At 44.4% G+C, this 26,873-nt stretch overlaps 1 protein-coding gene and 2 long non-coding RNA genes across 4 annotated transcripts in view; 2 read left to right on the plus strand and 1 right to left on the minus strand.

Annotated features, from left to right (window-relative positions):
• The window catches only part of rnd2 (Rho family GTPase 2), a 29,314-nt gene extending 15,421 nt beyond the window's left edge, over positions 1–13,893 (plus strand). Inside the window, exons 4-6 of the mRNA XM_037089885.1 lie at positions 7,870–7,979; positions 10,504–10,638; positions 12,733–13,893. Of these exons, the coding sequence (XP_036945780.1) occupies positions 7,870–7,979; positions 10,504–10,638; positions 12,733–13,002 (515 nt within the window). The 3' untranslated portion in view covers positions 13,003–13,893. The remainder of the gene's footprint in view (positions 1–7,869; positions 7,980–10,503; positions 10,639–12,732) is intronic.
• Positions 13,894–14,040: 147 nt separating this feature from the next.
• LOC119014581 lies at positions 14,041–20,646 on the minus strand. Of its 2 annotated transcripts, none has more exons than XR_005073004.1 (5): positions 19,213–20,646; positions 18,729–18,991; positions 17,730–17,909; positions 15,949–16,142; positions 14,041–15,806 (listed from the first exon to the last, which is right to left on the minus strand). It is a non-coding gene; the product is annotated as an uncharacterized LOC119014581 (long non-coding RNA). The 2 variants fall into 2 exon arrangements; XR_005073005.1 differs by having other exon boundaries at positions 17,730–17,926.
• A 1,042-nt stretch (positions 20,647–21,688) lies between these two features.
• On the plus strand, positions 21,689–26,394 carry LOC119014580. The gene is made up of 3 exons (XR_005073003.1): positions 21,689–23,070; positions 23,322–23,624; positions 24,068–26,394. It is a non-coding gene; the product is annotated as an uncharacterized LOC119014580 (long non-coding RNA).
• Positions 26,395–26,873: the final 479 nt, after the last annotated feature.

The following is a 26,873-nucleotide window of genomic DNA, read 5'->3' on the forward strand; positions in this document are numbered from 1 at the left end:
ATGACGAACCAGCCCAGGTCCGACACTGATTGGTTTGAGTGGTGAAAGAGGTTGCGCAAAGGACAGATAATCTTCAGTCTTCTTCTTTAACTAGCTCTGGTCTGTAATTCAAACCGTGTTATTCGGTGGATCTTGTCCAAACAGTCTGCTGCTGCTCTTTAGACGTGACTCAGCGGTTCTGGCGTGTGAGGAGCAGAGCTTGGGGAAACACAGAAATGGATAAAAAAGAAAAAAACAGAAAAAAAGAAAGAAAGGAGGTTGTGCCTGTGCTCCCAGCACACAGCCAGCAGCCCTTCACAGCTACTTGACTCCCTCACAAAAACAAACGCCGGGTACTGTTTGTATTGTAACATCTAAAAGCACGAACATCTCAGAGGAATGAAGAGCGTCGGCGAGATGTGCGCCGATGTGCCACACCAAATATGAAGACACGTCTCGGACTGTTAGAAGGAGAACACCAAAGTTGAGGCATGGTTTAAACAAGATATGAACTCACAGAGGAAGTGAACAACAGAAGCATGGTGACTTTTTAAAAGCAAAGCGCAGCATGAAGCCAGCGCCTCGGACAGACATCGAGATCAAATGACGGGGAGATGAAATGCATCGCTATGTCTTTGTTGGAATGAGAGTGTGTCTGTGTCTGATGATGATAATAAAAGAGGGGCTGGGGGGGATGAGGAGGAACTGAAAGCGGACACACTACATCTCCATACCCATGGGGCAAGCCGGAGACAGACAGCACCGCCGCTGTGTCCCCGGCCTCTGCTGTCAGCGCCGCGGCGTTTCAACCTGCGATTGGACAACAGACACGGGCATTAACTCCTCGGCAGCGGAGCTCAGAGCAGATCAGTGGGAAAAGGTGCTCGACGCCCTTCAAAGGCTGCATTTCCTTCAGAGGAAAAGCACGGGGGGCTTTGATCAATATCCCCTGTGTGAAGGCTGCAGACATGGAAGGTTAATGGCCATTTAACCCAGTGTCACCTCCACTGTCCCGGCTGTGTGCTAATGCCTTTGAAAACTTGACACAACCATCTCCATTACAGATCAACAGCTTTATCTCTCCCTCTGTGTGTGTGTGTGTGTGTGTCTGGTATATTCACTTGTATACTCTATAGGTCAAACTGCATGAGCAACCAGTGATATAAGCCCCAGTCCAGGGTACAGGTCAGCTGATGGTGCGTCATAATAGGCTTTTTAATTATTTCTTATTTCTTTTTTATTTTTTGCTCATAGATTCACCGCCTCAAGCTTCTCACATACAACGCTGTGGCAGATGGCGCATAAACGCTCCTGTTTGTGTAATTTGCATCTACATATTGCAAGAGTCTGGCCAACATTTAATGCGATGGTGTAACATGAACGCCGCAATTGCAATATTACCTCCTCAGGTTGAATACTACAGATGTGAAGCATCATTGTTAGACATTTTGAAGGTATTTAAAAAGACTTGTGAATCCTTACTGCACATATACAGCCCTGCCGAACACTGGATACATTCTTTTTTCCCCCTCAGAAGAAATAATGAACTGGTGCATAAAATATTGGATCTCATCAAAAGCGAGCGTGGAAGTCAATAAAATACAAAAACATCAAAAATCCGCTGAAGCCAAGAAGTCTGTCTTTGTAATATCAAGCGATTGACTCTTCACTGCATTGTGTTTCATGGATCAAGATATAATACATTTCAGATGCTCTTATGAGTCACGTGACTCACTGGGAAGCACTGCGCAATGCCTTGTTTGCTCATGATGTGTTGGCAATGCATGATGAGTGAAACTACTAAACACACTTGTACATGTTTTAAACATTTACTGTTTGGATTAAACCAGCGTGTCTTAAACCTTTTTTTGCACAACCTCAGAAAGGCTTCGGCTCCCTGGGTAACACCTTGATGACCTTTGTTCTGATACAGTTGTGTGCACAGTGGCGCCTAGCAGGTGCCGTGGCCGCCTGCACTCATGCGGGTTCACTGTCATCAACAAACAAGTCAAACAAGTACCCGTTCACTGATTTTCATATCAAGTTTCAAGTTTATTTAATCAAATGGCACTTCATAAGCAAACAGGTCACCAGGTCAGGCCACCAAAGTGCTTCCCCAAGACCAACGCAGATATGAACTTACATACGTGAGATTAAAACAGAAGCAAGTTTAACCAGGACAGCATAAAAAACAAATCGGTGCATAGCAGATGTAACAATAAGATAAAACAAAACAATTTAAGTCATAATTTAAAGCCCAATGAATCTGATGAAACAAAAAGGTTAGATATAATTAAAAGGAAATTGTAAAAGATGTAACAGTGCTGGCAGTCCTTCTCCATATGGTTCCCACTTGAATTAGCAGCACTAGTTTTATGTCAGTCTTCGGAGGCAGATTTGAGTTGAGAATTTTAAGGTCACTGGGTCCGTATGTGATGAACTCTATTGGACTCCGGATGTGAAATCGTAAAAGAAAGTTTTCCTTCAGGCTGATATTCACATAATAAAACGCACGCTGTCTTGATCAGCGGAGTGGTGCACCGGGTCAAAGTAACTCCACCTCTTGTGAAGGCTGTCTTGGCAGCACGGTCTGTTTATCTCTGTTTGAGTAAGAACCCCCGAATGAGGAGAAGCCATAACAGTTCACAGCGCACACCCGGACCATCAGCCCCTTAAAAGGATGGAGCACCCAACCCTCTTCTTCTCTCCTCTTAGTCACCTCTAATCATCAATGCACCAGAGTCATTAGCCTCCGCGATCCCTTCGCTCTCTTGCTCTCTTGCTCTCTTCCTCTCTTCCTCCTTACTTCCTTTCAGGGCCTCACAATGAAGCCATTTGCATCCCTCCAGGTTGCTACGATACTCGGCCGCTGCGACTTGAAATGTTTTGCCTTTGCTTTGAAGGTGGGTTTCAAGAGGAAAACAGCTGCAGGAGAAGAAAAAGGACACAGTTTATGTGACGCTGGATGTGTTGTGTTTCTAAGGTTGCAGCAAACTCGATCACACTAACTGTTTTTCTTATTTGACGATATTCGGGAGGGGTTGCGCCTCCACGTACCCTGCCTTCGTCATGCGCACGGGTGTTTTTCATTGTCTGTATGGCCTAATGAGGCTGTTAGTTGCCGTTGACTCCCTGCCATATGTGCATGAGCACATCGGAGAGCCTTGAGGCAAAGACTATTCTTTTCCCTCCCCTAACACATAATGGTTTGCTTTTTAGCTGCATCTGCAATGAGCATGCAGCAAACGGAGAGAGACAGAGAAAAAAATCCTGCTGTGACGGTACGGATTAATGCGCTGAGGAATGGAGGGCTTTGTTAAATGCTGATGCTCACTCAATTTCACAGGTTTCCTGAGGAATCTTCTGTCAAACTGCAGCAATTGTCTCACTGTTAAGTTTATTTTCATCAGGAGAGACTTCGCAGGGAGTGAACAAATATTTTACTGACGTGCTCAGTAATGATGAGAAATGTGAGGAGTCGGTGGTTGTTAGACCCTGATCATGACACCATACTTTAGGTGAATGGTGAACTTGTAAATAGTCTAAGAGCCATTTGATGAAGATTTTTATGTGTTTGAAGTGGAGCAGTTTTCTGGTGGCGCTTCAAGTGATGAACCTGAACCTGGAGCTGCAGCTAACCATTATTTTCATTATTAATTAAACTGTTGGCTATTTCTTTTTACAATTTTTACCATTTTCAGAGGAGGCCCCCCTCCTTAATATCCAGTCTCCACTGATTGGTTAGCTTACACATGCCTGAGCCAGCACCACTGACAACAACAAAACAGCTGTGCCACACCAATTCTTACGTGCCAGCTGGTTAACACTGGTTGTGTTTTGTCACAAAAGTCGCAGAATTAAAGCAGGACCGTTTTTTTTTGTTTTTTTTTTTTTGTATCTTTCTATTTTACTACTGTTCACATTTCCAAGAATCTTATTAAAATACTGAAGAGAAGGAAAAAAGTTAAAACAGCACAATAGGTCTCCTGTAATCTTCTAACGAAACACTTCATATTTTGCTTGAAAAGTGTCAAAGTAGTTGGAGAAGAGGGAGAGGGACGAAGCTTAATGTCATTGATTGTCCTCACACAACAGAGTCTGAGTGAACAGACAGAGAGCTGTCATGTTTCAGACGGATCGTCCCGGCGGGGCGGTCCAAGTGTCAGGGGACAGGAGGCATAAATGAAGTCATACCACAAACCCTCAAGCCTTATTACTGTACATTAGCGCTCCGCTAAGTTTCTGTCCGCCTCTACATCCTCTGGGATATTTCTAGCCTTTGATGAAGCTCAACTGACGGCTGGCGCGAAACGCATTCCTTCCACCTCCATCACCTCTGCTCAGAGGAGCCTCCTGCGCGCCGCTGCAGCGTGTCTGAGCGCTAATTAGCCCCAAGGAAATAAAGACTGAAGTCCACTTTCCACTGTGAGAGATCGTCTGCGCTGTATCAAGCTAATGCTAATTGTTGAGGAGGAGGTTTTTGTGAGAGGTGTTTTATCCCTGTCCTTGGCACGGCGTGGCGGGGTCCCGCTCCTTGCCAGGCTTGATGGTTTTTCGTGGTTCCTGCCAGGCTGTGCTCCCCTCCCTCGCCCTCCGGCCCCATCCATCTCATCGCGCCTCTGTCTGAAATTCAATTGACCTTTTGTTCCACCTAACAGTGAATGGGCACAGGCCACCTCCACCAATAGCCAGCCCAGAGCTCTCATACCTCTTTATTTGATCTGTCCAGCCGAGTTCGGTGCTTTCATTACCTACCCAAACACCCCCACACCTCCACTCCTCTGCAGCTACATCCTCTTTTATCTCTGGTCATGTCTCTGCGCTGGTCGGGGAGAGGCAGTTCAGGCGATGGAGGTGATATATTTTACAATCAGGAGAAAACTCTTTCTTCTTCCCCCTCCTCATGTTCTTGATGGTTATGGTGATTGGCTTTTATTTGTGCTAGCTCGGCTCGTTTAAAACACAGCACTTTTTCTCCTCGTCTCCCCCTCAGAGGACTTTTTTTTTTTTTTCCGACTTTGAAAAAGTGCTGAGGTAGCATCCCTGTCGCTCAGGGCAGAAGAGCTCTGAATTGCTGCGCTGTGACGAAGGCCTGTTGTGACCGTGACCTGCCAATCATTGTGATCACTGGGATTGACAAATTGATCCCAGCGGCCTCATTCCGGGCCCCTAATTACATCTTAAATCAAACGAGCGCTATTGTCTCAACTTTCTGTCGTCTTACATTTTGTCCCCTTCATCTGGATTCTCCTCTAATTCCCCGTTTGCCTCTCCCATCAGTGCGTGCCTCTGCACCTTGCCCTCGCGCCAGCATCAAAGTCATTAAATCTTTTCAGTCCCTCTCCACCCCCACATGCTCTGTCTCTTTACTTCTTCAGCTCTAACCTCAGTACAGGTCTGCTGCACTGTGATACATACTAAAGACCAACTTCAGCAGCTACAGCACCTCATGTGTGACCACTACCCATCAGAGCTCGCCGCTGTACAATGTGTGCTTTGCTGACTGTTGGACTTGACGTCTGTGTGATGGGCTTTTTGGGGTGTGTGTGTGTGTGTGTGTGTGTGTGTGTGTGTGTAAGTCCTGCTCTTTCAGCAGTACAGATTAATCAGTATGGAGAGGAGGGGGGCAATGGATTCTGATATTGTCCTGTAAGGTAGAGGTTAAAAATGACACTTATTCTCTTTCTTTCTTCTGTATTTCTAAAAATATGATTTTGGCTTTCAAAATTTGGAAAAACAAGGTTGTCAGTGTACTGTAGCACATTGCCTTCAGGCTCTTGCTGAGTTTAAAGGCACCACATTATGACATTTCTGACCACTAGAGGTGCTGAAGGGAACAATATTTCATTGAGCGGTCTGTGTTTCACATACAGCCATGTAGGGCCAGTCAGTACGGTATTAAAATAATATATATGAAAGATACGCTATCAAAACAATTAAAACGGTGATCACAATTTGTGAAAGATAACGCTGTACTAGTATTTAATTTTCTTGCTCCTGGAGTCAGCCAGAGGATCGAAGAACTGTAAGGATCTTTTGTGTACAGTGAGGAAGTTTAATGAGAATGAATAGGGCCACACAATATCCAGTTCATCTTAATGCATCAGTGTTGTACGCGCCATTAGCAAGGCTCAATCCCATTCCCATTACCCCTGCCCCCTCGTTTTCAAGTGTCCCCTCTCAGAGTTACAAGGGGTTAGTAGTTGAAATCTCCCCCTATGAAATGGGACGACCCTCCAAGACCCTCGTGATGCACAAGGGTCTTGGAGGGTCGTTCCATTTCGTAGGGGAAGATTTCAGTAGTCATTGATGATATTCATGTAAACAGACTCGACCGGACATTTCCAGTATGCCGTCTTCAGCTGTGTGGGTGATTCCTCTTGTGTCACTGTGGTAACCCTGATTCATGATGCCATTTGCCATGCTGCAATAAAAGATGAGAGGAAGAAGACTGAAGGCCACAATAACAAAGCATTTTTCAAAAAAAGTCTAGTGAGACTGGATAGACATTCAGAATATTTGTTAGCCCATAATGGGAAAACTGCATGTTTATTGGGAAACAGAATGTCGTCAGAGCTGTTCTTCTCACTTTGGGGCACAAAAAGCATCAATCTGGAACATGCGGCGTGTTGCGTTGCACCCAGTGGGGAAGGGAGCAGGTCACCATGGGACAGCCGGCTGAACGATGGAGGCCGCGTGCAGCTATTGTCGTACTCTCATTCCATCATTAACAAAGAGATCATAGTGATGCTAAAACAGGCTGTAGCGCCATTGTGCAGACTCCATTTAACCCGCCAGACAAAGGCATGCCGCACTTTAACCAGCTGACTGCCCTATTGTGTCCGGTCTGGTATGAAACACAATAACATCAAGAATAAAGATGGTCATGATCGGCCTGTGGGACCTTAAGGGATCCACCGTGTTTTACGCGTATTTTCTAGCAGTTGAAAGTGTAAAAAGAGGTGATTCGTCACCAAACCTGTCAGTGTCCCTGTCAGCAAAGATATGCAGCCTGGGTGCGGCTGCTGTCGAAATGTTGGAGTTTGGGTCTGTACCGGCTCCCAGGGGGTGGCGGGAGGGAGGGTGCCCACAACCACAGCCACAGCCACGTTTCCCAGAAAGCCCAGATATTTTTACAAGCCTCCTAATGAGAGCTGTAAGAGAGCAGGACCCGTGTAACCGAGCAGCTTGTGAAAGTACAGAGGCACCACGCTGCCTTCAAATTTGATCAAGGTACAGAAGTGAAAAGCGAGAGCTGGGAGAGGCGTGAGAGTGCATGTGAATCTCATCGAATCGAGGGATGGGAAAAAAAAAACAACAAAACCTGGAAGATTTTAAAACAAGGACCGTTTGCGAGCGATGCAGGAAGAGGGATGAGACGAGAGAATTAAAGGGTTCAACCTTTAGTTTGGCCTTTGTGCTGGCATTCGCTGTTGTTTCAAGATGATAATGGATTGTGTGCTCAAGTCCTCTAGTCCTTAACCCACTATGATTCACTTTTGTGTGTGTCTGCTTCTCCAAGAAACCTCTCGACATTCCTCGCGGAGCACTGTGATAAAGGGAGGCCACAGCTGTGTGGAAGCCCAAGAGACAAAGATACTCAAATATGTGCACAGAACTGTTAAGATCAAGACTCATTTGCATCTGCAGAGTGCATTCAAGCAGTAGCGTGTCCAAGTTCATGTCACAGCCTCTGCTTTAATGGGTTATCCATGTATTAATGACCTTAAGATTCCCTTCCGGGAACCTGCAGCATGTTTCTAATTGACAGAATGTGCCATATGGTTGGGATGAAGATCCTCATGGGGTTAAGCTGGTTAAAACAAGCACACAGAGGAATTTCTCAGAGGGCGCCGTGACCTTATGCCATATGTTATTGTGTATCCACAGGTTCATCTTATTACGATAACGTGAGACCTCTGGCATATCCTGACTCAGATGCTGTTCTCATCTGTTTCGACATCAGCCGCCCAGAGACTTTGGACAGTGTCATAAAGAAGGTCAGTGGGTTTTTTTTGTTGTTGCTGTTGTTTCTTTTCTCCCCCTCATTTCATCTCCTCCCCTCAACACTTTGGGTCAGCATTTAATATCTGCTGTGACACGGGAGAACTAACCGGAAAGAAATTCACTTTGCCCTGATCAGCATCTTGTATCCACTCAGATTTCTGTGCCAGCAGCTTGCATTTTCACGGCTCAACAATAGAGCAAATCAGCACAGAGGTTAGAGCCTCTCGTTCCTTTATCTCATCAAAATGTCCGTGGATACTTGACCCTCGTCCCTCCGAGGAATGGTAAGGTCAGAATGAAGAATGAGGGGAGAGGCTTTGCAGCCGGGTGGGTTTGACAGGAATATCAGATACGCAAATTAGCCACACCATATCAAAGAAAGCAGGAGCCTGGTCAAGAGAGCTAGAATCACCTTCCTGCATACATTTAATATTCAAAATCTGGGTTTTTGCAGAACAGTTGGCCCGATGGTGGCAGTTAATAATTACTTAATTTACTTTCTTTGTAAGGTAGATCCAAATAAAAATCTGGATTTAATAGTTTTTTACAATATTGGATTGGGCTTGTTTGAATTAAAGGAAACTGTTTAATTAAATGTTTTTCCAATGACATATATATCAGACACCTTCATCATTAACCGCTGTCTAACGTCATCAATCCAAGTCAATACGGCTTTCCTTGAATGGCGAAACACACAAAATGCCAGATTTAGTCTCTACCTCAGATGTTGTAATGCTGTTGTTGAGTTCAGGGTGGCAGCTGTGGTTCTGTGTGGTTCTGGCCGGGCCACAGATGTGTTTTTACAGTCGGTGGCACCACCTATTGTACATGTAGAGACACCCAACTTAATGGGTTTGTTTGCGCGCATGTGTGTCATGTGAAGCCGGCCTGTGCCATTTAGCGCTCACTCATCTTGGAGCCATGTGTGCGTGTTTGCCTTTGAACTGCTCTCCTTGCGGGTGCTCCTCGTGTTCCTACGGCTGGCTCGTTGACGTGTTTAGTGGTCTGAAGGGAGCTGCTAAAATGCCCCTTGCAGACTTTGTAGATCTAACCCGGGACACCTTTTTTTTTTAACCCACAAATGTCTCACGAGCCCCAGCGCGCTCTGTCAACAGAGGGACGCGGGGCTACCGTCAAGCTCTTGGTTTTCCCATGAATCCCTCGGCAGGGGGTTGCCATGACCCCTGACCCCGAGCTGTCGCCTTGGTAATCTCTGAAACTCGGGGGCACATGGAAAACCTGTTGCATAATCACCATCCCAAATTAGGCTCTTGACCTCCAGAAACAAGCGGGGTCACAAAGGTCACTGGATGACAGCTGGGGGAGGAGAGAGGGTTCGACAATCAAAGCTTTTTGATTGGATGTGATCGGCAGAGCAGGAGAAGGGCATCGAAGGTCAAAGGTTGTTCTCAGCTTGAAAGGTGAATGGACACCCTGACATTCTACACGCGGCATGCGGAATATTTCAGGGCTGTCGGCTGCTGTTGTGTATTTGTGTCACGGGGAGGAGAGACTGTGTTGGTTCAGCCGAGATTCAGAAGTGACATTTAATCTCAGGGTGATTTTTTTTTTCTTGCAGGAAGGCTGCTCAACCTTTTCCGCACAGAACCTGAAATAGATTTGTAGACGGGGGCTGCGTCAGGAAGGTGTAACACATCAGGCACCGCAGAGCCCTTAACCAAGCTGGCATGAATAAAGTTGTGTTATTTTCACATGGAGCTTAAGCTGGTGTAATGAAACTCTAATTAATCAGTGAAACAGTGTGTGTGCACTTATTAGAGCTGGAATGATTAAAACGATTAATTGATTGGTCGTGACAAACTGTCACTTGCTGCAGTCTCTCAGGTGCGACGTTTTCATCGTTTTGCTTCCTCTTACGTTGGAGTAAATTCAGTGTGATTGGGTGTTGGAGTGTATGAGTGAACAAAGGAAATTATGATGTGCATGTTTTACCATTTTCTGTCAATGTATTGACCAAAACACAAACTGATTAATTGAGAGAATAACTGTCAGTAATCGTCAGTTGAATCGTACTGTTACTGAGTTTACGGCTGTTAACATGTCATCAAATTTGTTTTTTTCTTTTTTTTTTAAATTATTCATTGTTTAGTCTATAAAATGACAGATGATAAAAATGCCTATCATAGTTTCCTGGAGCCCACGGCCACGACTTTAGTCCAAGCGAAAACATGTTCAATTTACAGCAGTTGACAACAACAGCAAATTTCTGCTCCACATTTGCCTGATAAATGACATTCTCATATTCCAAAACATTGAGGTACTGCCCCTCATCTACTAGATTCACAGCTGTAAAAAAAAAAGTACTTACAGACCTAACAGACCTTTCACTTTCCCCCGGCTCCTTAGCTGAACAAATGTCTTTTATCGAGAGAGCATTTATTCTCCCAGGAGCTGAGGTACCTGGTGTCAGAGAAGCCAGAGGTTGTCACTGTGTCTCGGCAGCTCTCCTCTTATATTTGGCAGAATCACTGATGTATTTCTGTGTCTCTCCGACAGTGGCAAGGGGAGACGCAGGAGTTCTGTCCCAACGCCAAAGTGGTGCTGGTTGGCTGTAAGCTGGACATGAGGACAGATGTCAACACCCTGAGGGAACTCTCCAAGCAGCGCCTCATCCCCGTCACCCACGAGCAGGTGAGAACAAGAAGATGACAGATGTGTGATGAGAAAGAAAATGAGATGAGGTGCATCGGAAAATCGAAATAGATTCATAAAAGCGTTCTGTCGAGAGGCGTCGCCTCTCTGGTCCCACAGGAAGGTAATGTGAGAGAAAAACCTCACGCAACACAATCAGCCACCGCAGAATCAGAGCTGTGTGAAACCCCTCGGGGGCATGTTGCTGGGGTTGGCATTTTGACCGAAATTTTGCTGACAAGCGCTGCAAGGTTGCTTACGGCGAGGGCCGCGGGAGAGGCACGAGTTAGTGGAGTTTATGTCGAGGGACGCTTTTTTTTTTTTTTTTCCCCCCTTCTGAAATGAAATATTCATGCAGATTTAGGGATTTTCAAAATGCGGGATGAATAGAAAAACGGACATTGATAAACGAGCGAGCCCTTTTATGGTACGCCGCCGCGACCTCTAAGCCAAGGGGACGGGGCGAGGAGGAGGAGGAGGAGGAGGAGGAGGATGATAAACTGTTCTGTAAATCTGTGAATTTTAATCAGCATTCAGTATGTTCATTTTGTTGCTCTCCCGTGTTGGACATACAAAAAGTGGAGGGGCTTTTTCACCACCGCACAAAAGCCTTCAGAACAAAGGAGCCCCCTTTTTTTTTCTTTTTTTTTCGCTGCCGTCTGAGAGCTCGCCGCAGGCTTAAAGCATGCAGCCTGAAAATCAGCAGCTGAACTGAGCAGTTCATGTAAATAAGATACATAAACAAAAGATGGTGTGGCCAACCGCACAGCTAATGTAAAATAGCTGGGGACCATTTGTGGTCATGCCTACATTAAGCTATTGTTTTGCTCCTTCTCAGTCACAACTGTTATTGCCCTGAAAATGTGTGTCACACAGCAGATGCCAAAGCTACGCACAATAAACATTTCGGCAGCTCTAATCCAATAGCCCGTGTTGTTATCCCGTTGCCGATCTTAAATTGAATTCCATCACAGCTGAGGAGTCGCCGGAGAGAGTGACCATTGGGTGAACTCCAGACATTTCCACACTAATCTGCCTGAGATCCGATCGAGCTTTTCCGCTTGTCGCCACAATCTCTACCTTGGTCCCCCTGAATCCAGATCTGCCATTCCACCTAATGAGGACTTCATTGCTTCTTATCTGTGGCTCAGTGCACAGCCGCGATAAAAATCGAGCAACCAAGCTGTCTGTGTTGGAGAGTGTGCGATTTTTACGGTCATGGGAAATACAGTCATGTCTCATCTGTTACTACCTTTGCGGCGCAGGGTTTTTAAGCGTGATCATGAAACGAGAGGAGGGAGGCCGAGGGACGTTGAAATTAAATTTGTCTCTGATTTGATCTCAGGCAAACAATTTGCGGTCTTAATTAACTGGGTATATTGTAACATTACTCGGGGGGGAATCTCCGATGGTGGAGTTTAGTCTCTTCTATCTAAATAGCTGCACGGACGGTGTCATCAGTGGCCCAGTGGGCACTGTGCCGCTCTGTTCCCACTCTCTTACCACAGGCTGCGGAGTCAGAGTATCTGCATAATTAATTCCTCAGATGGAGGAGCTTCATTTGTCTCCGGCCATGTTTGGACCATTGACATTCAGTCTGCGGGTTAGATTGAAATCTTTCTCTCAGCTCTGCCGCGTCTTTCAGGAACGTTTAGTCTTCCACTGCTGAGATCTAGTGCCCGCTTATGCCGAGGCACACGGAGGGATGGGATGCATATTTTTCTTTGTGAAGTGCTCATGCAACATCTTGACATTGTTTTTGGAATTCTATTAGGAAAAACAAGCAGAATACAAAGCCAATGAAAGGAAGGAAGGCGTAACGTAAATGTACTGGGAAGAAGCCAAAATGTTTTTTTTCCTGGCACCTCAGATAAAATGAAACAAGCAGTCTCACTTTGTATTTTTCCTCTCACACAATTTGTTGGTTACTTTCATGAAAAATGTGATACAAATCAAAGGAGACATATTATGCTTATTTGCACAACTTCTCAAACACACTGAGGGAAAGACAAAAACTAAAAATAATAGTTTTTGTTGTTGTTGTTGTTGTTGTTGTTGTTAAATGTCTCCTGTTCTCCTGTCTCCATGTTCCAGGGCAGCACGATAGGTCGACAGATCGGGGCCGTGGCCTACGTCGAGTGCACCTCCAAGGTTTCGGAGAACAGCGTCCGGGACGTCTTCCACGTCACCACGGTGGCGTCGGTGCGGCGGCCACACAAGCCACAGCTAAAGCGCAGCAGCTCCCGCAGAGGCCTGAAGCGAGTCTCACAGCTCCCGCTGCCTCCCCTACCGGGTCGGACTGAGCAAATGGACCAGGCCCCGGCCATGAGGAAGGACCGTGCCAAGAGCTGTGTGCTCATGTAGAGACCATTCTAAATTAAATATGTATATACTTAAACAAAGAAATATATAACAGAGGAAGTCTATTTATTGTTTTTTTCGTTGTGGTTTTTTTCCTCGTATCTTCATTTTTTTGCACTGCAGAGGAGTGAGGAAAAAAGAAACAGCGCTGTGGAAAGAAAATGCTTTGGATTTTTCTTTTTTCTTTTTTTTTGTTGCGTGTGTGCGTATTTTCTAAGCTGTTTACATATTTGTGTTGTTTTGAAATGATGACAAATTGGACTAACCCTGGGGATGTGAGGAAGCTGTGATAGTGGAAGTGTTGGCCAGTCCCGGGTATTAAAGAGGAATTCATTTCCTGAAGCCGCTCTAATGAAAGGATGGCACCGCGGCGACACTGAGGAGAGTGAGGAAGAACCACGTCGAGGACGGACATCAGGGGATGAAGCTTGTTTTATTCTCAAAGACAGTGTTGTTCAGCGAACATTGGGACTAATTGTCCAGCTGCACCGTCTGAAGTCGTATCCTGTTGCCATATTTGAGAGGAGAACCTGTATGTTCAGTCACGCTGAAAAGGGATTTTAGTGATAAGAAGAGTGATGGCTCAAACCAAACGACAGGAGCTGGAAACGAGATTTCGTAACACTGAAATATTGTGAAGGTGTGTTTGAGTGTAACTACCACAAGTGCATTTTAGAAAAAGAAGTCACAGCATATCTGATTTTATTTGCTCGTTTAACACTTCTAGTTTTCTCATCGGCTCCAACTGTGTCAGTTTAATTCACTGAAGTTAATGCTGTTGTCACTATTTTAAAGATGTTTCTTTGTGGAAAAATAAAGTGGTAAAATGTTAGGGCTATTTTGTTGTACTTTCACTAGAGTCTAAAATAAAGCAACAGCTCGACTGTAAAGACGTTTTATTCCTTTTTTTTCCTTTTATTGAACGGGATCAGTGAAGTGGATCATGTGATTAATGCACTTCTCTCATCGCGCTCAGATGAAGTAAATCAGTTGGTCACAATGCTCAGTCTTTGCAACTTCTCAGCCGTGTTCCTTCCTCTTCCAGCCTTCTAAAGCCATGTCTGTAAATACTACCTGTCCATTTCCTGTGCTAATGCCATCTCTGAGCTCTCATGTTGCCCTGCAAGTCAGACAGCACCGCAGCCTGAGGAATGAGTCAGACTTTCAAGGTAATGTGAACACTGTGCAGACCTCTCAGCTGGCAAAAAACAAAATTGAACTGCAATGCAGCAGCACCAGTAGACTAATGTAGTGTTTTTAAATGACTGACTCCATACTGTTACAGGAGCTTCAAGTCTATTCAGTACGACAGATGACATGACGCGTGCGCTCTTTCATCCGCAGAGAACAATTTGGCCGAGCAGTCAATCCAGAGACTCCTTTCAAAGTTGTTTCAGAGTTGTTTCTGTAAAACACTCGATTGGTCAGACAGTTTCTCTTAGCCAGCAGGACCTTTTTCTGTCGGTGGTGTTTCTGCCTTTGGCAAGCTGCCGTATCCTGACAGCAGCTAGACGGAGGTGAGACTGGACGGGTCCATCGACTGTAAGTCAAAACACTTTGGCAGCAGCTGAAAGCTTTACTTTTGTAACTGTCAGCGTTGTCTGGCAACTTAACTGTGGTAACAATCCTGGTAGACATTGAACATCCGACAGGATGAGCTGGCATGATGGATGAAATGTCAGAGAAACTGAGATAGATGAAGAAAGAAACTAGCTGAGACAAGAAACTAAAGGGGGAGTTCTGGACCTGCCAAGGGGTCGTATAATAATTCTGAGGTGTCAGTCAATAACAAGATAGGAAACAGAATTTTAGCTTCAACATGTGAGCAGGTGTCACAGGCAGACAATGCTTGGTTAAGGATCACAAGTAGGGCTGCAACTTACCAATATTAGTCATTTCCAATTTATTATTTAATGTATAAAAATAAATACAAAGTATGTAAAAAATACTTTTTAACATTTTCCAGAGCCTAGACTGTTTAAATTGGTGACAACACCCCCAAAACTCATGATTTACTATCATAAGTAACACAGAAAAGCAGCAAATCCTTAAATTCAAAAGGTAAATCACACAATGTTTTGCTAATGATGATAATTTGGAGGGCCTTAAAACAAAATTTAATGTAATTCATGTTTTATTTTTTTTTGATGCACAAATGGTGCCTGGATCCAAAATACCCTTAATCCACTGACCCCCAAAGTCAATCTGGTCGCCATGCTCAGATTATACAAAATAAAATTTCCAGTAGCAACATCTGGCAGGCCAAATCAGACCTCATGACAGGCTGACTTTGGCCCATGGGCCCCACTTTGGGCAGCACTAATGTTTTGATACTCAGTTTTTCAGTCAGATCTATTGTTCTCACTGTGTTAATCCAAGATAGTAGTGTGTTACGCAGAGCAGAATAAAACAGGAGGTGGGCATTTTTTTTTGGATGGACACAGAAGTCACGGAGGGGCTGTAGGAAGGTAGTGCCCAGGGCAGGAAATGAGCAGTGGAAATGAGGCCAGCACCCACAGCAGGGGTACCAGACCTGCTGTGCCCCTACAGTTCAGACTGACACTTTAAAGAGGATTGTTTTCCTGTTGCCAGTGTGTGTGTGTGTGTGTGTGTGTGTGTGTGTGTGTGTGTGTGTGTGTGTATGAGTGTGTTTGTACACTTAACAGAGAGGCCATTGGACAGCATCGTCTCTGTTGCACTGGCCTGCATCTCTCCATCAGCCTGCATATCCATCAAAGGAAGCAGTCATCCGGACGCTGTTACAGACGTGTACATCTCGCCAAGATGAAGGCAAATCAGCTGCTGCCCTGGTTGTAAAATTAGACTCACATCTGAGTTTATCTTGACAATCTAGGCAGGTTTATTACAGCAGGATGTCTAGCCTCGATTTCAGCAATCTGATCAGCCATTTGCCCTTTACTGCTGAGACGCCCGGAGGATTAGAAGTACCTTTCTGGGTTTCACGCTCTGATTCTGCATTCTTGAATTTCCCTTTGATTCTCTGCTGTTCCGAGTGGCTCTGACAAGCACAGAGAGCCCAGTCATTTCATCCCGGCGCGACCAGAGCTGACGTCATCCACACAGGAAGTACATGATCGCAGACGTTCCTGGCTAATTACCACAATTTGCTGATAGGGTTGTGTCTGCAGAAAGGGCAGGGAGGGAAAGAGAGAGAGAGAGAGAATGAGAGAGAGAGAGATGGAGCGATTGAGAGAGAGAGAGACACTGATGAGGAGTGATGGACACAGAGAGAGACAGTACTTGGCCTGCCTGCTGACAAAAGGCTACAGAGCAGTGCCACAAATTGCATACAGTCATGAGAGGATTTGTAATGAGAAGCAGTATGTGACCAAGCTTCCCTCACACACACACACACACACACACACACACACACACACACACACACACACCAGACAGGAAGCCAGCAGAGACTGTTGGCATTCCACATTCATAATGCGGGAATTGACCATCAGCGTTCGGCACAAGCAAATGCATTCAACAGCATATTAATCTGGCGACCTTTCCCCCGTTACCTCATAAGGTTTTCAACTTTATTGTTTCCTGTTTCCCAGCAGATGAGCTCAACAAAGGGGAAACCAACCTGTGCCCCTCCCCAAGGTGGTTCAGCAGTGGAAACACAGACTGTGGAGATTAATTATCCTACGGTTTAGTGCTTTCTGCACTAAAGTGCTGCTAATTAAAATGTGCGAGTGTGTGCTTTCATATAATTTGTCAGAGAGTGTGTGTATGTCTTTATCTGTATTAATCTGTGTGTGTGTGTGTGTGTGTGTGTGTGTGTGTGTGTGTGTGTGTGTGTGTGTGTGTATGAATTGGCTCCAGCATCTTATTACAGAGAAAATATAGTTTTTTTATGTCTATAACATCAAAAGCAGAACGGGGTGAGTACGACTAATGGGAGGCATTATCGACATTTTAGTAGCCAGTGTTTTTTTTTCCATCCTGTGTTTTCAGATGGATGCACAGTGTTTCTCCCCGAGGGATTAGAGGTTGTGTATGAGTAGTGTGACTGAGCTGTGCGAGGAGAGGTCTGATAAGACAAGATGGAGTGGCTCGGCGACGATATTCAGTATCCAGCGCTTGAGTTTTAAATTGGAGTCCACAGACTGATGGACATCTTGGTTTGGGAAAATAAACCGGCTCTATCTGTGACGGTGAAGAAGTAATTTTGAGTATCTATCACGAGGCGGCGTCTCTAGATGGGCTGGGGTTCTGCCTCCCAAAGGTGGGCAAAAATTTCACCTGATACGCGTTGGTTCATTAATTTAGCCATGTTGGCAGCGTGGCTCTGGGGAGAGTGGTGTTAATTGGATGTTCCACTGCTTTGGCGCACACTGAAAATGTTCACATATCCTGTGAAATTTCTCAGCTTATATAGAATGAATTGGCACCATATTTTAAACAAGCTTCACACACTGTCAAGTTATCGTACATTGTGACTTGTGGAATTACTGATTGTACGAAGGGCAAAATGACCGTACAGGTACGATAAGGCAACAGATCCTGGCTCAGCAGCCTCCCAGTGAAAAGCCAAATCAGGAACAACCACTGTCAAAAACCAGTTCGATGATGGGGAATACAGCACTGAGACGAATTACAGCGATTTTCAGCCTATTTGATCACGTTGGCAAAACCAACCACCTGCCAGCAGCCAGCCAAATAATGTACTGAATAACTACAGTGGAAAAGTTTTAGTTGAAATAGTTTGTCACCTTGCAAACAGCTGTTCAGTATTTGGGGACAACTGAGCAGACTGCTTGAGTTTTCTTGTTCACGCCACTCGAATTTGAGGCAGAGAGGTGATCAATCTGCTGTACCGCCTGTTGGGTAACGTCACCATGGAAACTGACGCTGCTGATCTGACGGACGTGTTTATGTGGCTCCTTATAGACCTTATGTAAGTAAAGAGCTTTACAGAGTTGCACCAGGAAACCAATAATTCACATAATGTCAGAATGGTAATTAAATTTACAACAGAAATGTAACATAAAGATAATAATGATAGTAGCAAACCGATGAGAAATGTTGGAAATACACCAGTGAACTAGTATTCATGCAAAGCTTTGATAGGGTTTGAGAGGTTGTCACTGTCTCTCAATCTGCTGTAATTGTAATGTAGCAGATTAATGCTCTGTTTAAACAGTCTCTCATCCTTTTGTGTTGCTTGGGGTCAGTCAATAAATCCCGACATCACCCACCCGGCCGCTCAGCCACTTGGGTTGGACTCCTCATAATTGCTGCAGGGCTTCTGCCATTTACATAGTCACACATTAGGGAGATACCCTTTAAGTTGTTCACTGTTTGGCCGCCGAGCAGCTCGACTGGAGCAGTCGGGGGTTTAGTGCCTTAATAAAGGGCACGTCACTGTCAGCCACAGAGGAAGGGGAGAGTATTATCTATTCGCTGCTGCCAGCCGGGTGAGATCACTTCACCTATTGCTGTTACAGTTTGACCTGCTGTGAGAACGCTTTTAAAATCATTTTCAAAGAAAAAATCATATCTTGAAGTATGTCAGGGAACCAAGGTAAATGTCATTTGGTTAAAAAAAGATAAAGTTCATTTCCATTAGAACCTGAAATGATTACTTTAGAGGAAAAAAAGACTAAAGACTATGTTTTACCCTTTGCATTGTGGAGCTATTTTGTGGTTCATAGAAAGGATTAGATAATAACTGGATAGATAATTGGTTGGAACTAAATTTAAATACCTACCTGCTCAATTACAGTGTCTTAACATCCTCATCTAGAGCAGAAGCAATTACAGTAAGTTGGAGATTTGCAATACTACATGAAGTGAAGCGGAGAAAAGCATCGAACTGTTGCCGCAATAGCAAATTGATGTTGTATTCAAGTTACAACAAAGATGGCAGGGCATCAAGAGCAGTGCTCGTTATGTTGCAGCTCCAACTTGAACTTCATTGTCCTGAAGGGAAATTGGTCTTGCACCAGTGCACGCGGACCGGAATCTACAATGACTAATACAAAAGAAAACACATGAATTATCTAATAACTTACACCGTCTGGAATGGGGTTTCTCATTTTCTGAGGTATGATCTCTGACATTATTAGAAGACTGCTGTACACAATTTATAATCTACTCTAATCAGTTGTGTTTTGTGTATGCAGAATTGAGCAACTTGGATAATTAAGTAATGTTCATGAAGTTACAGCATGCATTCCTCCATCAACATCTAACCTGATTAAAACATCGCAGCCATCGCCAGCCATCAACGGTGGTCTTGTGGAGCATAGCATAGATGTCGCGGCCATCTGGCAAAATAAAAATGTTCTTGATCAACTAGATAGCAGTTATTTGCTATAGTGATACAATTACACATTAAGGGAACATTATGTATGAGGTAGGGAAACAAGCTCAGAGGATCTTTTACAACACTACTGTTGTAAGTTGTTGTCAGCCAAAAGCTACCCAACGCAATATGAAGCTGAGCAGGCAGCAGTTCCCGCCGCAGTGAATCTGCCAGTTTGAGCGCTCAACAAATGCAAATGAAATTACCATATTTTTAACCAAACAGTCGCAGATCTCAGGCTGAAGATGCTGTAATTGACATAATTGGGCCCTTTTAAACAATAAACATCTTATCACACTGTTTTGCGTAATGCAATCACTCAGCTTGGTATCGAAAATGTGTAATTTCTCTCATGTAACACCGTGTACCCTGAGCGTGAGGACAGCACTTTAGATAATTATAATCTTCCTCCGCCACTATATATGAGAATGAGCAACCCCGACTGTCCAAACATAATGTCAGCGAGGAGACGGGCTCATCATCCCTCGTCTCTCCGGGGAGGAGAGTGTCTCAGCCTCCGCCCGGCTCAGTCGAGGTGATTATAGAGTAATAAAACCCATGTCCACTTGTGTATATCGCAGAGCAGGTTTGTCAGGCTGCTAATCTGATGCTGAAAATCCTCCCCCCTGCTCACATGAGCTAGCAGGCGTTCTGATACAATATGACTCCGGTTTGGACAATTAAACACACATTAGAGAGCCAGTCAGGTGTTTTGTCACCTTGTGCTGCAGTCTGAATTTTTCCTCCCATACTTGTTCCCTGCAGGTGTTCCAGACTGTTCATCATGTACAGTCACAGGACAACAATTCTGCTTATTACGAGAATATACGACAAAATTATTCCAAGTGTGGTGTCTGACAAGCTGACGGGATGAATGGTAACGTGATCGTGGCAGAATGTGAATCTGACCCTGCTCCCCCCGAATGAGTTTCCACAGAGACACTGACGTCACGGCAGCCGTGTCAGTGATGCCTCTGAATCCTAATGAGCTCGCTGAAGTCCAAGACATGTTGTCAGTCACCGGGTGGAGGTGAGTCACCCCAGAGTTCTCGGAGCACAAATACGGCAGGAAAACAAAAAGTACAACGTGTTTGGAGGGAAATAGCCGGTGAGGTGGCCGGAGAAATACAAGAGGGAGAGGGAGAAAAAGAGAGAGAGAGAGGGAGGAAAAAGGGATGTGGGCGGTTTATTGGTACAGAAAGAGCCACTGAGCCGTTGTTAATCAGACCTGTGTAGCCCTGAGCACACACTCCAGCGTGACGCAGAGGGTGGAGTGTGTTAAGCTGGCTGCTCACCCCCTCTCCCCTCATCCTGCCTGGTCTGGCTCTGCATTATGAAAGGTCACTAATGTTGTTGGTTGCTCAGGACATGATTGGATCCAAAACTCCTCAGACTTGGAAAACTTTTTTCACAATTTCTATTCTTTGTTGACGCTAATGCCTGTTTTGTTTTGTTTTTTGGATATAATGCAAGCCATTTCCCCCAGCTTTGTATGTTAAATTCTCCATCACTAGGATATCTTCAGTGGCCAAGGACACTAAAAAAGAAGGAGGGGTCATTGCATCACTAAATCATGCTTTGGTGCCAAACTGGAGTACCAGCTGTATTGAAGTCTATGGGAGATGCATGGAGAAACACATTAAAAACCAATGTCCAAACCTTGTATGACTTCTGATGAAGAAATGCCTCCAGGAGCTGAAAGAACACACTTCATAGAGTTAACTTTAACAAATGATTTAGTTTATCGACATGTTGTTTGTGCCTTGATTTGATTTGGGAAAGGTTCCCATTCTCAGTGTATCTTCATGATATTATAAGCCCTGTCAATCATTTGAGGGGAGCACGTCAGTAGTTAATCTCTTCTCTGATGTGTGTTCTTTCTCCTTTTGAAGGTGTTTCTTCATCAGAAGTCACACGACGTACTACAGATGTGTTGAGTTTTGGTTCTGGGTTCCATGGAAATTACTTTCTTTTCAGTGCAAGGAGGACCAATACCAGGTATTGGTCTCCTACATGCACAGCTCTTCCCAAATTTCCCAAGTATGAAACTAACCAAGACTGAGATTTGTTGATAATGTGTGCACACTGGCTTGCCTCTTGTTTCTGTTTTCTCTCTACCAGCAATATTATTTCCTTTCCTTCTTTTGTCATAACAGGAGTTTGTTGTTAACTATGTTGCCGATCAAAAAATGTGCACCGCATGACGAATAGCAACAGGTTACCAAATATAATTGGGCGGCTGTTAAAATACTTGGATGGACTGCACACGTACAATATTTGTGTGTGAAACGAACACAAAGCTTGTATTTTCACGAAGTTCCAGAAAAAGTGTGTTTTGTTTGGTTCCATGCGGTTCCATCGTCTCCAGCACGGCTGTTGAACATTAATTTGTTTACTTTTAATTTCGCTAGTGATGAAATGAGGAATTTGATTCTTCCAAATAAATTCCTTCCGTCTCTGTGAATGTGTCCTGGTTTGATGTGTTTTCCACTCATCATACGACACCTCCTCAGTCAGGTGTCTTTCGCAGTAAGACTCAGATAACTTTTTCCCTTTAAGCTGAGATGCGTTGCCGCTCTGAGGCTTCAGTCGTTTGCTGTCGTCTGTGTGGATTTACACGTGTGTGTGCCCTGTGGCCACAAACATATGCTCACTGTTCACACGTACTTGTCTCTGTATATTATATTGAGCTTTGCATTGGCTTTGCGAGCACAGCTGTGTATTATTCTGCGAGCATGTGTAGTTTAGATGGGGGGGGGGTGTATTGGACGCGGTCCAGCCACAGCGAAGCCGTCGTTGCCAGTTTTGGATGGCATATCACCAAGTTGGCAGCGACTGCTCTCACACTCAGAGGCCAGAGCAAGAAACAGAATGGCAACTTTGTGATGTGAACTGCTGCTGTGGAGTTGGTTGTTGCATGTTGCCTGTGCAGTTAAATGGCTGCAGTATGAAGCTCGGGGGCTCCACCTCGCCACCGGTGAGATTGACACCGCAAGACCATGACCACGAATTTATGCATGTTGTTATCGAGCTCTTACATGCATGAAATCAGCTCTGTTATTTCCAGTTCTGCTCCACTTTGTCAGGAACAACAATTGCGCCCATCAGTCTGTGTCTTCCTGATAAGATAAGGAACACAGACCTCATTAATTCAAAAGAGACATATTGTTGAGAAACAATCTGCTTATGAATAAATACTAATTAGTATGTTTCCTGGTAGCATGCTACACATAGGGTTGCTAATCTTTAGAAATTCTGAGGCCATTTTCTGTTTGCTTGTGTGAGTGTGTTTAAATACAGTTATTTACAGTGTGATCCGGTTTGCTTGTTTTGCACTGCATGTGTATGTGTGTATGTGTGTGTGTGTGTCCATGTTTATTTATGCTCCGTGGCAATGCATACATTTCTTGCTGGGCGGAGAGGAACAGATGAACAAACAGTGAGCGAAGGAGGACCGGCCCGGAGGCTTTTGTGTGTGTGTGTGTGTGTGTTTGTGCGCGTATACCAGAGAGTGAGAGGTAATAACAAAAGCGTACTTTATGTCCTGTTTCGGTCCACCTCCAGAGTTTGCTTTGTGGTTTTGGGTGGACGTAACTCCTGTTGATGGCTGAGTCGTGTCAGCAGAGATGTGTAGCCTCCCTCCTGCGCGACACATAAATCACTGCCTCCCCCACTGAGTGACTTTACACCATGCGAACCCATCACCCAGAAACAGCACTACACCCTGCAAAGAAACACCCAACAAAGTATTTCCTTGCCCAAACTTTTACATACTTCTTTGGTAACTAGCACAGAATGAACATTTACTCTGTGGGTAAAACAACAATTGCATTCAGAGTCCTGAAGCTTCCCTCTGACACCCCTATACTCCTTATTAACTACTTTGAAATCATGTACATTCAAGCAATTACAATATTTCCCCACCCTTCTGCTGCAGTAAACATGTTTTCCTTTCCTAGCTCATTGGTAATCTCTCCTCTCCTCTCTTGAACCACAGAGGATCGGTGCGCATTTCTCTATTCACATTCCTGTAACATGCGAGCTGCAGCTGGTGGCTTTTCTAATGAAATTTTCAGACTGCTTGGAAACCAACCAAGCTGGTTACAAGATGGCATCCAACACCAGAACGTCATCCTGGCTCATATATGAGTGCGGTGCCCCCGGGGCAGCCCTGGAGCCAGGGTCAGGGTCTGGCACACTGGAGGGAAGTCAGAGCATCATCAGAGTCGGGAGGCCTCGCTGAATGCTCAGAGCTGGCCGCTGCAGCCATGCGAGCGTAAACACATCGCGCCGCACACCGGTGAGATTTCCCGCGGCGAAACAAGTGCACGTTAAGCTTTGTTGACTTGGCGCGAGCTGGCAGACCACGAGGATGTGGGATTTTGTTTCGAAAATGCAGGTACACGGCCGACAACCTGGTTGGCTGAAAGAAATACTCATGACTTTTTAAACTCAGTGGTTTATTTCCCTTGGTGCACTGGTGTTTTCCATTTTGCACAAACCATTTCTCCGTATGGCTTTCTTGTAGAGGCAGGCGCTTTTTTGTGAAATAATAACAACCCCATCTCTGAAAATCTACTGTAAGCAGCTAAATGCCTTTCTCTTGATAAACAGCATTGTTATCAAAAATGTTCCAGCCCAGGAGCTTCACTTCCAGTGTTCTGTGTTTTTTTTTTCTTTTTTTGAATAAAAAAGAATAATAATTTCAGCAATTCATGTTGATGGATGGTGCTTATCTTTCAGTGTTCGAAGCGGGTTGACATCTGCATATGCTAAGATGTATGGCTTGACTGGCTGTGAAGAAGAAGAAAAATGACGGAGATAACACGAAAACAAAGAAAGCTTCAAAAACATGTAAATATTAACACTGAGCCCTCCCAGAAACAAAAACAACTTCAGATTGTTCTCGTTGTGATGTTTTCAAGTACAGACGTGTCCGCGATTGACAAAGCTTCACCAGGACGTTACAGTAATGGCTTTAGTGCCTCCAGCTCTCCTCAGTGTCTTAGCCTGACAGTGGATGGTAGTAAAGAAAGAGCATGGAGAGTAATTGCCAAGGGAAAATAGCAGCATTTAAAAATAGACTGCCTGTTTAAACAGCATGTAAAATTAAGCAGGTTATAGATGTATACTTCGAGCCACTTACAGTCACAAAGACCCTCTCTGTATTTCTCCGTCAGCCTCCCATTCCCTCCACCTCTCTTTTCTCCCTCCACTCTTCTACTATAATTCAGTCTTTATCTCGCTCACGCTGATTACTTCTTTTGCTAAGACAATGACACAGGCTCACTCTAAATGGCCAGTTATGAGGAGAGATGTGCTCACAACGTGCCATCACCAAGGAAATTAGCCTGTGTTTGTGATTTAATTTCAGATGTTCGAGACTTAATTACTTGTGTATGTGTGTGTGTGTGTGTGTGTGTGTGTGTGTGTGTGTGTGTGTGTGTTTGTTTGTTTTTTTCTGGTTGTGTGCTTGCAGATGTTTGTGTGTGTGACATTGTGTGGCACTTTTGCACGTATGATCAATTTTGAAAAAAAAAAAGGGGGTATATCACACGCGTGGGCACCAGTAATGATGATACGGTACGGATGAAGCTGATGAAAAAGACAGTTTGACTTGGGTCCGTCTCCTGGAAACAAGAAATGAGAGGTTTCTGGAATTAGCATGTTTATTACAAAATGGTGCATCTTTGAAATGAATCTTTGTGTAAGTAGATGGAAAAAAGGTTGTGACAAACAAGTTTCAACATGAGAAAAAGATGGGTGGTGATCACAACAGCGAAGATAATGAAAAAATTGGATTCTGCGGTAGATCTGGTCATTTTCGGAGTCTAGTCAAGTTGAAGTACGAAGCCACCTGATGTCACAAGTAAATCCATCTTTCCCGTACTTAAACTTTATTTCAGCCTTATTGCCAGATGAGATTATTGAGCTGGATGATTCTGCAAAACCCTGGATTATATTCAGTGACGACACGTTTACAATTTCTTCTTTCTACAGTGTCTGAGCATGGCATCCGAGTGTGTTTTAAGAGCAACTTCTCACCTCCTGGAAATCTAGCTTTTGCTCCCCTCCGGGGGATCAACTTCGGCGTGCTGTAGTGATGTGAGAGTACTTCAGGCTGCTGCATGTTGTGGTCACTTCAAATCATTTTCAAAACATTTTCATTAAGCTGCTCTTGAGCGTTAGAGGAACATTTGGTTAAAGCGTGTTAGTATCCACAGTTAAGAAGCAGAGAAGTATTAACTGTATATTCAGCCCCCTCACCTCAGCGCCTTTAATCTCCACCTTGCTACATGAAGTGCAACTGTCAAATTGTGACCTTTTCATTTTGTGCTAAGCAATGTTCATGCAGTGTTGGTTCTCTTCGTACTACCAGGCACACAGGAGCTTTAACGCTGGTTTGCTTTGAATTGTTGTTGAAATCTGTAATCTGTAACCATGGGAACCAGATCAGAACCAGATCAGATCATCAATACTCGTTAAAGACACCGTATTCAAATTTGACAGAAACAAACTTCGAATCACCAAATCCATCTTGCTTAGTCGGTCCATTATTCAGACAATCACTAACTCCAGTTTGGTGGAACTGAACCCTAAGAATATTCTGGCTCCACAAGCTGTTTTTCCCCACTGTACATTTGTAACGTCCGCTGATTGACCTGTTGCCGGCTGTCCTGCTAACACAAGCCACCTGAATCGTTACGTAAACATTCTTTAGTTAGCTGTAGCTGTTGAATGTGAATGCTTTCTGCTTAATGCTTCAAACCTCACTGATCCGTCTCACTTTTACACTGACTCGTTTTGTGGACTGGCAGCCAAAACAAAGAGCAGAGAAGCTCAGACACGCACAGAGGGAGGGTGACTTTTAAACGGGATGCCATTACCCTGCTTTATCCTTACACAGAAAAATAGATGTTTGCTGTTGTATTGATGTACAAAATGTCATATATTCAACATGAAAACAGAAGATGCTCTGCGCACAGCAGTGCTTCTCTCCTGGGTGCTGCAGGTACAGGGCAAACCACAGTAGGCCATGAAAGAAATCAATATTTCAGCACAATACAAGATTGGATGGACACTATTATATCAACAAATAAATATATTTAAATAAATACATTTTCTTTCTGATGAGGAACATTGCACAGTTGTTTTGAATATAATTGTTGATGAAAAAGTCCTGGTGTGACTTTTTTTTGTTGGTCATATTTTGAATCTTTAACCCATTTTGACGGATTAAAATAAAAACATATCTGAGAGGCAAATACACACTCCATCACACAATCACGCACACAAACACACACACTCTCTTTCTGTGTCATTCACAGCCTCAAACACTAATTATTTACAGAGGTGAATGATGGACACAGGACTGTCCTTCCGCCATCTGCTCAGGGCTCAGCAGCAGCAGCACACACACACACACACACACACACACACACACACACACACACACACACACACACACACACACACACAAAAAAACGTGTGCTCCTCCAGAGTGAGGATTAGGTCACTGAATTTCACAGAGGAGGTCACAGCAGCAACA

Source organism: Acanthopagrus latus, chromosome 23 (assembly GCF_904848185.1).
Source record: "Acanthopagrus latus isolate v.2019 chromosome 23, fAcaLat1.1, whole genome shotgun sequence".
In the NCBI taxonomy this organism is placed as follows: Eukaryota; Metazoa; Chordata; class Actinopteri; order Spariformes; family Sparidae; genus Acanthopagrus; species Acanthopagrus latus.